The following is a 12,131-nucleotide window of genomic DNA, read 5'->3' as shown; positions in this document are numbered from 1 at the left end:
TACCATTTAAAGTATATTGTTCTATGTATAAAACAGAATAACAATATACTGTTATCATAAAACGCAATTAACCAAAAAAAGCTGATAAGTGATTAGGAAATCCCTGATGGAAGCTTAGGGTTGTCATCATTTCTTGTTTAATTTGATCTATGATCTGTGTTACAATAAAACGCAATAATCAAAAAATACAATTTAAAGTTTATTGTTCTATGTATAAAATGCAATGTTTATGATATCCACTTGCATTTCTTGTTTAATTTGATCTATGATCTGTGTTACAATAAAACGCAATAATCAAAAAAATACCATTTAAAGTATATTGTTCTATGTATAAAACGCAATAACAATATATTGTTGTTATCATAAAACGCAATTAACCAAAACAAACTGATATTTATGAAGGATATCACAAAACGCAGTAATAAAAAGAGATGAAACCTATACATCATAAAACGCAATGACAAAATTTTTTTTTTACTTATTGATATCTGATTTTGGCAGAATTTGTATACATAATTACATTGCATTGCTAGAACCTATAGCATTAGAAGAAACCTTATCTTTACATGTGCGACTGTTATGTCCTTTTCCACCACATACACGACACGATTTCTGGATCTTTGATGATTTCTGAATTGCAATCTCACGATTAGACTTGATCCTTTTTTGTACACCGCATCCTTTGGTCCTTATTTTGATCGGGACACGAATCATAGAATCTGATTTTTCTAAGTTCCCTCCAATATCAGCAAATCTTTCTTTGCGACTAGGAGGCGGCGAAGCAACCATAACCTCATCCGCTTTATCAATATAACTTTTAATATGATCCCTGTAACGACACAGCTCATCTAAATCGCCAACCAGCCTATTAACCACATACTCATTTGCAACAACGATTTCTCTATAAACTTTATCAATTTCACTATTCCTACCAATTTCATCAAACCGAATATTGGAATGATTTGATCCAACTGAAACAACATCTCTCATCCATCTTCTATGAACATATCTTCTAGGAAACTCAGTTTTATCATCATACCGTAATACGTAAAATATATGGCGGCACAATATACCAAATTGTTCAAACCGTTTGCAAGAACAATTTATACTTAAACCATCTTCTTGTTTGCTGTATTGCACCTGTAAATAAGATTAAAAAGCTATATAAAATTAGTGAAATGTAATATAAAACGCAATGAATAATAAATATAATACAGATATAACTATATGATCATATAATGATAAAACGCAAAAAAAGATGGAAAAATAAAACGCAATAGATATTTAAAACAATATAAATTTAAAAAATACCTTGAAAAAAGATGTGCATGGCTGTCTGAAATCCTTTATTTCAAAATATTGAACATCACCCACAGTGTCAAGAGACTTTGACATACACTTTGTAATGGCAGCATCAATTTCAATCTGAATATCCTTAAAAATTGTTTTGGTATATATTTCTGATGCTTGTTTCTCCAATACAAAGTCACTCCAGGGCTTACACTCAATATACCTTGTATCATGATCATTCCTTCATGCCTTTGAATATCCATTGCAGTCTCAAAATGAGTGAAAAATTCAACAAGTGTACATCTTGGATTGCAAATCTGACCAAAGAAGTAATTCTCACTTTCACATCTTGACGTAGTACGCATAAGACCAGCCAAATCCTCTCCATGGTAATAAGCAGGAATCCAATCAAATCGAAGATCGTACATATCTTTTAACCACTCATGATTTTCCAATCCAAAAGTAGACATTATTGAATGCCACTCAGTTTCAAAATCTTCTGGAATAATAGTATCATTCCAAACAACATGAGTCATTCTTGTATTAAAATCAGTGTTTGCTGACAAAACAGGACCAACCTGAATAAAAAGTAATAAAATTATTAAACATAAAACGCAATAATTTAAAACCCAATATATTGAAAATGATAAACATAATGCATTGATGGTAAAATGCAATTGTTTTGTAATTCTATTGATAAAAATGTTTGGGGATCTTATTGTATAATACATAAAACGCAATAATAAAACAATATAAAATTGCAGTTTGTTATATCATAAAACGCAGTTAATACCTTTGTCTTCAATTTCTCCCATATATGCCACATACATAACCTATGCCTACTTCTTGAAAGTACATCCTTAATAGCTCTATTCATTGCAGCATCTTGATCAGTAACAACAACTTTAGGCTCACTTCCAAAAGCATTAACAAAGCACCTTAAAAGCCATCTATAAGAATCTGCAGTCTCCGAACCAAGTAACGCTCCACCAAATGTGACATTCCTAAAATGATTATCAATACCAGTAAATCGTACAAAAACCAAATCATACCTGCATAAAAAACAAATTAAAAAAGCATTAGAAAAATTAGAACATGATATATAACGCAATAGAATATATAACGCAATAAATGAAAAAAACTTACTTGTTTGATTTATAAGTAGCATCAAAACCAAATATGTCACCAAACACTATATAATTTGTTTTTGATTGCTCATCAGCCTAGAAAAGCCCTTTCAATCTTCTATCTTCACCAATAACATAATCACATGTGAAACCAGGACAACATTCTTTCTTCCTAATAAGACGCCTAACTACCATTTCTGCATCATACTCTCCGATGTAAAGATTCAAATCCCTTCTATAATTCTTACAATCAACTTTACTAGCACCAACTTCACCAAAACCACCATACATTGTTTTCATAATATTGAATGCTTTAACAGGTCCAATATTGATTGCAGACAATCCAGATATAAAACTTTCTTTCACATAATCGATACTTCTGGCAGCCGGCAAGAAATGAATATCTTCATCTTCAACAAAGATATGATTATGTTTGTCACACCCCAACCAATGGCGGAAACATCGGGATGAGACGAAGTGTGAAGATTGCTCGAGACATCATAACGCTAATGATTATGACAAGTATTTAAATAATCCGATTTCATTTCATAAGATAAATTGTCAACATTACAAGAAATTCAAATACAACAAGTCTAACAAAATAACATGACAACATAACAAAAATGATACAACATATTAAACCCTAACGTCTATATGTGTATCTAGGCATCAACGCTACTTCTTTTCTTAGCATCATCCTCATCAACCTGTAACATGTTTAAAATACAATTCAATGCAAAAGCAAAGGCGAGTATACAAGTTTGGTACATACATAGCATAAGATAAAAGTGTGAACAATCCCTCATAGCAAGCATGCGATTCAAGATAAATATTAAATAAGGCATGTGTATAACATATCAAACCAAGAAAACGCAACTTGCTCATGACATAACCAAAGTTTCAGTAGAGGCGGGTCGTTAATCCTATAGCGCTACATATGTCAAGGTTTGGCTCGTACGAAGTTAATGATAAGTTCAACACATAAGAATCACCCAAATTTAAAGTATCAAGTCATCACATATACAAGCATGTTATAGGAATGTTCATGTGTTTAGACAAAAGTTCATGTGTAAGTTTCAATAGGTAAACATGTTACACCCCAAAAGTAGTAAAAGTAAAAAGGGGAAAAGTACGAGTATACTCACAAAGTTTGCATATGTTTTCCGATTATCCAATTGTTGACGAGTAGAGATTTAGAGTCCGAATGTATAAGGGTTAAAGTTCAAGTATGTTTAGAGTCGAGATTCGGTGTTTAAAACAACATAAAAATAAGATATGAGAATAACATGGAAAATAATCATCTAGTACATATGATGCTTGTTCTTGACACTAGGAAACTCGAAGGAGTTTAGATGTTTTCATGGAACAAGGTTCCATTAGAATCGTGACAAGTTATCATAGTCTAGGATGATGTAATCTAGTACCCCGACATATGAACACTAGTTCATCATCAAAGATTCGATTATTCGAATAATATTTTTAGGTTATATAATATATGTCCAATAGTTCAAGCATGAGGTAGAAGATTAAAATCTTCATTTTGGTACCTCTAAATGTCATAGAAGTCATGTAGGAGGTAGGAAGATCAAGTCTTCCATTTAGGCACCTCTATGTGTTCACCACTACACTTGATGTAAAAAAAAACAACCAAGGAGGGTCATGAACATACAATAAAGAATAAGAAATATACACACTAACTAAGAGAAATCATCAAATCATGTGAGGATTGTATGTTTGGACAACCCAAGTTGTTCCATAATCACTCATGTATCAAAGACAAAGTTTGACATGACTTGTGGGTTAAAAACCCTAAACAAAACACCAAGTTTATGAGGTTTAATCCTCTGATTTTAAATGTCTCAACCTTGTTTTTAAGCTTAACCAACCATGGGATAAGTTGTAAGCATTAGGACATAGGTATGAGATGTGTTGGACACTAGTTGCATAGGTTTAAACAAGTTTTTGATGAACATAAAAACAAACAGAAAGTTTATGGACTATTTCGGGGCATTTCCAGGTCTGATTTCTCCAAGGAGAAGTCTAGGAATCGAACCCCATGATTATACAAGCAAGTAGGAAAAAGAATCGAGTGAATCGGATAAGAATTGAGTGAGTTATGCTCATTTTCGTGAAGGGGTGTCAATCTACTCGAACCCTTGCTTTCAGCTACGGTTTGGTGGATGTTTTGTGAGTTTTTAGGGTTGCAAAAGTGGTAGGGAGGCTGGTTATAAGTGGTATTTATAGGGGGAAGGATTAGGGTTTCAATGGGTTGGGCTTTGGAAGTGTTTAGAAGGGGTTACACCTTGAAACTAGCCCACAAAACCCAACTATATGGGCTGAATTTTGCTGAATTGGGGCTGCCATATTTCTTTATTTTTTTATTTTTTTAAAACATTATAATGAGTAATTTTGTTAGTTAAGTTGTGTAATAATGTGCAACAATGTTTCCCCTAACTTGTAACAAGGTGAAATATGAAATAAAACATGATTTAACTAGGTAAAAAGTGTAATGTACAAGTTTTATTTACGAAGCAAGTTCCGTATTTTACAACGATTACAATGAAAGAATGGTTATAAGAACACAAGATTTCCAAAGTTAGAATTTCACGTAAGGTTTCTAAATGTAGGAAGTTTGAAAACGCAGGGCGTTACAGTCTCCCATCCTTTAGGAAATTTCGTCCCGAAATTTATTCAAGAGGAAGGCTTGAAAGAGTTTTTTGGCATAAATGTGATCATTAAGAATTGAAACTTGGGAAGTTTGAAAGTTTTGAAAAGTACCAAATTTTGGAGAACATCAAGGTAGATTTGCAAGGGGAAGTTTTTAAGGATAGTATAAAAAAATCATACTTTCGTAAAACCTGTTTATTGAGAGGAACGGAAAGGTTTGTTACTTTAAATAAAGCAATAGAGAGATACTAAGTATAGTTACACAAGAATCAATAATAGGGAGGCTATTTTATAGGTAATGAGGTAAGTTAGGACTCAAATGTTTAAACAAGCTGGATTGCGAACGAGTTTTGTATAAAATAATACGAGTATAGAATGAACGAATGGCTCTTAAAGAGTACAAGTATGTGAATAGCATAAGTGTTGGATAGATGAACGTAGTGTGTTAAGGATGAAGTCTCGTCATGAATAATCGGATATAATGCGTTTGTGAGTTGCGTGAAGTTGTATTAGGTCCAAAAGGTCTGCAACACACTGAATTTCTCATGGCACGTTTTACGAAAGTTTGGTAACATGGTGAAAACACTTATATATAGGAAGTACCAGCGGCGTATCCACCATGTTTTAACCACATTACGTCCGTTTCGTTACTCGGGGTCATGTTACGTTCCGTGTCTTACCATACACAGTAGTACACTCTATGGTTCTCATACGCCTATCACTATAATCCCGTGTGCACCCGCGATTATACTGATCGTCGCATGATCCACATAGCTTGTACTAGTTATGTATGAATCAAGGTATACATGAATTTGAAAATAAGAATGTGTACGTAGAAGAATGTCGTATGTAAGCATGTTTATGTTTAAGCATGTATGGGACCCACGTAAGCGAATCCCTCGGATTACGCTCGCGTATAGGTACAAATGTACGAATCATGAGTAAGGATGAAAGTATGAGCATAAGTTCAAGTATGAATACGCATGTATGTATGAGCATAAACATAAAACGTGTAAGTTGTATGTGTACAAGTAGAAGCGTAAAACGTATAAGTAGTATGTGTATGAGTACAAGCATAAAACGTATGAACATAGGTGTAGGTATGAAAAATAAATATTGCGTATATGGTGTACGTTGAGACATTGCGGAGAAAAAAAAAAGTTAAGTATGTAGATACGAGCGATATAAATGATGTTATCGCGAGATATCGTCTAAAATGTGTATGATGATGTGCATGTATAGTTGTTTAAACAAAACGTTGAGTTTGTCGAATCAAAATTAGATTGAGCTTGGTTTGAAAGGTAGAATATAGTTTGTATATGTAAAGGAACATAAAGTACTCATTGGTCATGCTTAACGTATTTTGTAATGATTGAAATGCTACTTTTGTTTAAAAAAAAAAAAGAAGTTCACGTATGTTGAAAATTGTCGGTCCCCATGAAGTCTTCTAGCCCACGTGTTTTGAAATTTGGATGACGAGTTAAGCGTTGTAGAGAAGTTTTTTTTTTTTTTTTTTTTTTTTTTTTTAAATAACGGGTTTGTTTCATTTGCATCAAAACATGAAATTTTGAACTTTGAAAGTTCTTGTGAAAACGTCGACCCTTAGAAAAGAAATTTAGTAAAAGAACTTAGTGATTGTTTAAAAATAATTTTAACAAAGGATTTATTGATGTTGGAAAGAGTATTTGGTAAAACGATCATATAACATCTATGAGGTCTTATAAGTAATTGAGAAAGGTTAGTTTGATTTCGATTAAGAGTGGAAGTCTCTAGTATGATGATATAATGTGAACGTGTTTCAGTTAATAAATCAGATGTGAAGTTCATGGGCAAGAGATTCATTAGACCGATTAAATTGATAGGTAGCATTTCGTAAGGTTTGGAAATTCGTGTAGTAAAACGGTAAAGACATGATTAAGAATCTCGTGTATATGATTTGAGTGAAAATGGATGGTAGAATAAGAAGTACGTTTGATAAACAATGTATTTTGAAATCGGTATAAGTAGGTATTTTGAATAATGATAAATGATTTAGGTATAAAACATGATTGGGTTTGCATAATAAAATATTTTGAAAGAGAAGTTTTGGGTAACGGTCACCTAAGTAAGGGAATCACCCCTAACTCGTCGGTGAGGTCGTTTTAAGGGAAGAGGGGTGGAGTCAATCGTCAAGGTAAGGAAGTCACTCCAATCTCGATGATACATCTCCACTAGTTGTTACAAGGAATATGAATTTAAATTATATGAAAATCATGCATATATAAATGTATCGAAAAGGTTCGATATGTTGTGCGTGTGAAAAGAGAAATCAAAGGTAAACTCGAGGTTGAAAGATTGCATCGTATAAAATGAACAATAGAAACACATGTTTGACCAAAGTTTGGAGTGTTCCAAATGGAACTTTGACTAACCAAAGTGGTCGAAAAGTCTTTTGAATTTGAGGAGCATGCTTTGGCCTAATAGGTAAAATACTCTCGTCGACAAGTCGGTTAACGGTATTTACCCTTCCGGTTACTACATGTCCCCAAATCAATCGAAATTTCGAGACTTGGCGGGATTTATGAAAAATCAAGGAGTGGAACTAGTCGACAAGGTGCGGGTTTCACCCCTATCTTGACGATTTCGTATCCTAAGTGTGGTTGGTACTCGTCGGGTCAAAATTTAAATTTCGACATGTTGACGAGGGTCCACTAGAATTTGAAATTTGAGATTTGCCATTTAGATGTGGATTTCACTCCTAGCTCAATGGCGATATCTCGTGTAAAAAGAAGAATAGATAGATTGAGAGTCGTTCACTAAATTGTGGGTTTCACGCCTATTTTGGTGAATTCGTCTCATTTGTACAATATGAGTGTTGTCGGATTTAGAATAATCGAGTAAAATGCATGAGGGAAGTGTGTGTTGAACGAAATACACAAGCAAGTATAAACACATATGAAAGCATATCAAGAATGGTACTTAAATAATGAAATGATAAAACAAGTGTTAACACATAATAGAACATGCTTTAATGCGTACGAATAACATGTCAAATATTACACATGAGTAACATACATGTTTAAAAGAGCCTAAATAAGTAACAAATAAGGTATCATGTAGTAGTCCAAGCAAAGCATACGAATAAGGCTCTAAAACTATAGACTAGGTGAAAGCATTCCTACTTTTCCTAATTCCCTATAGTTATGGCTCTGATACCAATCTGTCACACCCCAACCAATGGCGGAAACATCGGGATGAGACGAAGTGTGAAGATTGCTCGAGACATCATAACGCTAATGATTATGACAAGTATTTAAATAATCCGATTTCATTTCATAAGATAAATTGTCAACATTACAAGAAATTCAAATACAACAAGTCTAACAAAATAACATGACAACATAACAAAAATGATACAACATATTAAACCCTAACGTCTATATGTGTATCTAGGCATCAACGCTACTTCTTTTCTTAGCATCATCCTCATCAACCTGTAACATGTTTAAAATACAATTCAATGCAAAAGCAAAGGCGAGTATACAAGTTTGGTACATACATAGCATAAGATAAAAGTGTGAACAATCCCTCATAGCAAGCATGCGATTCAAGATAAATATTAAATAAGGCATGTGTATAACATATCAAACCAAGAAAACGCAACTTGCTCATGACATAACCAAAGTTTCAGTAGAGGCGGGTCGTTAATCCTATAGCGCTACATATGTCAAGGTTTGGCTCGTACGAAGTTAATGATAAGTTCAACACATAAGAATCACCCAAATTTAAAGTATCAAGTCATCACATATACAAGCATGTTATAGGAATGTTCATGTGTTTAGACAAAAGTTCATGTGTAAGTTTCAATAGGTAAACATGTTACACCCCAAAAGTAGTAAAAGTAAAAAGGGGAAAAGTACGAGTATACTCACAAAGTTTGCATATGTTTTCCGATTATCCAATTGTTGACGAGTAGAGATTTAGAGTCCGAATGTATAAGGGTTAAAGTTCAAGTATGTTTAGAGTCGAGATTCGGTGTTTAAAACAACATAAAAATAAGATATGAGAATAACATGGAAAATAATCATCTAGTACATATGATGCTTGTTCTTGACACTAGGAAACTCGAAGGAGTTTAGATGTTTTCATGGAACAAGGTTCCATTAGAATCGTGACAAGTTATCATAGTCTAGGATGATGTAATCTAGTACCCCGACATATGAACACTAGTTCATCATCAAAGATTCGATTATTCGAATAATATTTTTAGGTTATATAATATATGTCCAATAGTTCAAGCATGAGGTAGAAGATTAAAATCTTCATTTTGGTACCTCTAAATGTCATAGAAGTCATGTAGGAGGTAGGAAGATCAAGTCTTCCATTTAGGCACCTCTATGTGTTCACCACTACACTTGATGTAAAAAAAAACAACCAAGGAGGGTCATGAACATACAATAAAGAATAAGAAATATACACACTAACTAAGAGAAATCATCAAATCATGTGAGGATTGTATGTTTGGACAACCCAAGTTGTTCCATAATCACTCATGTATCAAAGACAAAGTTTGACATGACTTGTGGGTTAAAAACCCTAAACAAAACACCAAGTTTATGAGGTTTAATCCTCTGATTTTAAATGTCTCAACCTTGTTTTTAAGCTTAACCAACCATGGGATAAGTTGTAAGCATTAGGACATAGGTATGAGATGTGTTGGACACTAGTTGCATAGGTTTAAACAAGTTTTTGATGAACATAAAAACAAACAGAAAGTTTATGGACTATTTCGGGGCATTTCCAGGTCTGATTTCTCCAAGGAGAAGTCTAGGAATCGAACCCCATGATTATACAAGCAAGTAGGAAAAAGAATCGAGTGAATCGGATAAGAATTGAGTGAGTTATGCTCATTTTCGTGAAGGGGTGTCAATCTACTCGAACCCTTGCTTTCAGCTACGGTTTGGTGGATGTTTTGTGAGTTTTTAGGGTTGCAAAAGTGGTAGGGAGGCTGGTTATAAGTGGTATTTATAGGGGGAAGGATTAGGGTTTCAATGGGTTGGGCTTTGGAAGTGTTTAGAAGGGGTTACACCTTGAAACTAGCCCACAAAACCCAACTATATGGGCTGAATTTTGCTGAATTGGGGCTGCCATATTTCTTTATTTTTTATTTTTTTAAAACATTATAATGAGTAATTTTGTTAGTTAAGTTGTGTAATAATGTGCAACAATGTTTCCCCTAACTTGTAACAAGGTGAAATATGAAATAAAACATGATTTAACTAGGTAAAAAGTGTAATGTACAAGTTTTATTTACGAAGCAAGTTCCGTATTTTACAACGATTACAATGAAAGAATGGTTATAAGAACACAAGATTTCCAAAGTTAGAATTTCACGTAAGGTTTCTAAATGTAGGAAGTTTGAAAACGCAGGGCGTTACAATGTTCTTCTTCAAAGTAGTAGATTTTAAACATATTATTGTTCTCTAATATTAATTTCACATGAGCATTGCATCCAACTCTTTTTGAACCTCTATTACGTCTAACAATCTTTTTACTATTCTCAACTGAACCAGAATCTATTTCTTTGCTAACATGAAATCCTTCTTTTGAACAGACAATATATCTTATTTTCACTAAACCACCACCATTTTTCCAAGAGGTATTTTTTCTTGCAGAAAAACCTGCAACAAGTGCATATCTCTGATAAAACGCAAAAGCCTCATCAAATGACTTAAAAAACATTCCAACAGCAGGTGTAATGGATCCACTGACTTTAGGTTTGAAAAACTTTCTTCCACTGTTTATGTATACACGTTCCTCCCACTTGGAAATGTTATCTGAAACAATTAAAAAAAACTATAAAACGCAATACCTCTTACATAATTATGTTTTTAGTGATAAACCTAAAAATATGTTAATAAAATTTAAAAATACAAACCTTTAAAGTTTATATATGAACTAATATGGATAAAAGCATAAAAAACAATACGTTCAGTAAAACGCATCATGTGATCTGAAACACTTAACAAATAATCATAAAACGCAATACAACCTATATAATAATGTGTTTAGTGTTAAATCTCAAAATATGTTAATAATAATTTAGAAATACAGAACTTTAAGGTTTGTATATGAACTATTATGGATAAAAGCATAAAACGCAATACATTCAGTAAAACGCATCAAATAATGAACAAACAACAATTGTACAACAATAACAGTTATAGCTTTATATTACATAAATCTTAAACTAAAAGTTTGTATGCATATAATTTAATTAATATCATAAAACGCAACTCTTCACTAAAACGCAATAAATGATGAAGAAACAAAACAAACAAATTATGTTAAATTATGGAACAATAACAATTAAACTTATGAAAAATCAAATATTAATTACAGAAACACGAATTATAAAACGTAAAACAATGAAATTCGGAAAAAAATAACAAAAAATTACTCAAAATTGAAGCTAAACATACCAGCAGAGTCTGAAGAAGACATTGAAGTTATCGAATTGACGAACGAAACAAGATTAATGTTTGAAAAGAGGTGAATTTGCGATCGATGGCGATTTAGGGTTATAGAATCTTCAATTATGTTATGAGAGTGATGAACTAAGAAAAGAGGTAACGGAATCTATAATCGAATTAGAACGAAGATATGATAATGCAAAAAGACGAAAAAGCCCACGCGTCCAAAAATTTAAAAAAAGATGATGAACAGCTAAGATTGCTTCCTATACTTCCTAGCCAAAATAAACTTCCTATTTGATCTTTTCCCTATTATTATATGGTTTAAATTCAGACGTAAAGATTAAACTCTTATCTGCTATATTAAATAATGTTTTTTAATCGCTGTTACTGAATATATGATTTACATATCTCCATTTACTTAACTTCTATATTTTCTTAGTCTCACGTGAGTAAAGAATATCCCAAAACACCTTATCCAGGGACAATACACCATCACCCTCACAAGGGCTGCAATGGAAATGACCATTCTACAAAGGCGATACGCCAATATGCGTAGCGATTTATGAGAGGGGTTGGCATGTCCAATCCATAG

General features: G+C 32.9%; 1 protein-coding gene across 1 annotated transcript; it reads right to left on the bottom strand.

Moving 5' to 3' along the window:
* Positions 1–516: 516 nt before the first annotated feature.
* LOC110913434 (protein FAR1-RELATED SEQUENCE 5-like) lies at positions 517–11,567 on the bottom strand. Its single transcript, XM_022158266.1, has 7 exons — positions 11,546–11,567; positions 10,745–10,900; positions 2,610–2,827; positions 2,437–2,513; positions 2,084–2,342; positions 1,503–1,868; positions 517–1,140 (listed from the first exon to the last, which is right to left on the bottom strand). The coding sequence occupies exons 1-7, from the start codon at positions 11,565–11,567 to the stop codon at positions 517–519; spliced, it is 1,722 nt and encodes a 573-aa protein (XP_022013958.1).
* Positions 11,568–12,131: the final 564 nt, after the last annotated feature.

Source organism: Helianthus annuus, chromosome 15 (genome assembly GCF_002127325.2).
Source record: "Helianthus annuus cultivar XRQ/B chromosome 15, HanXRQr2.0-SUNRISE, whole genome shotgun sequence".
Lineage (NCBI taxonomy): Eukaryota > Viridiplantae > Streptophyta > Magnoliopsida > Asterales > Asteraceae > Helianthus > Helianthus annuus.
This window is presented reverse-complemented; position numbering and strand designations above follow the sequence as displayed.

Bases quoted from the DNA above. Each gene is read 5' to 3' on its own strand.
- LOC110913434 (XM_022158266.1), bottom strand. From the start codon at position 11,567: ATGTCTTCTTCAGACTCTGCTG. The intron at 10,901-11,545 runs GTATGTTTAGCT...TAATTGTTTCAG, and splicing joins GTCTTCTTCAGACTCTGCTG to ATAACATTTCCAAGTGGGAG. The intron at 2,828-10,744 runs GTTTTTCTGCAA...TCTTTGTTGAAG, and splicing joins GAGATATGCACTTGTTGCAG to ATGAAGATATTCATTTCTTG.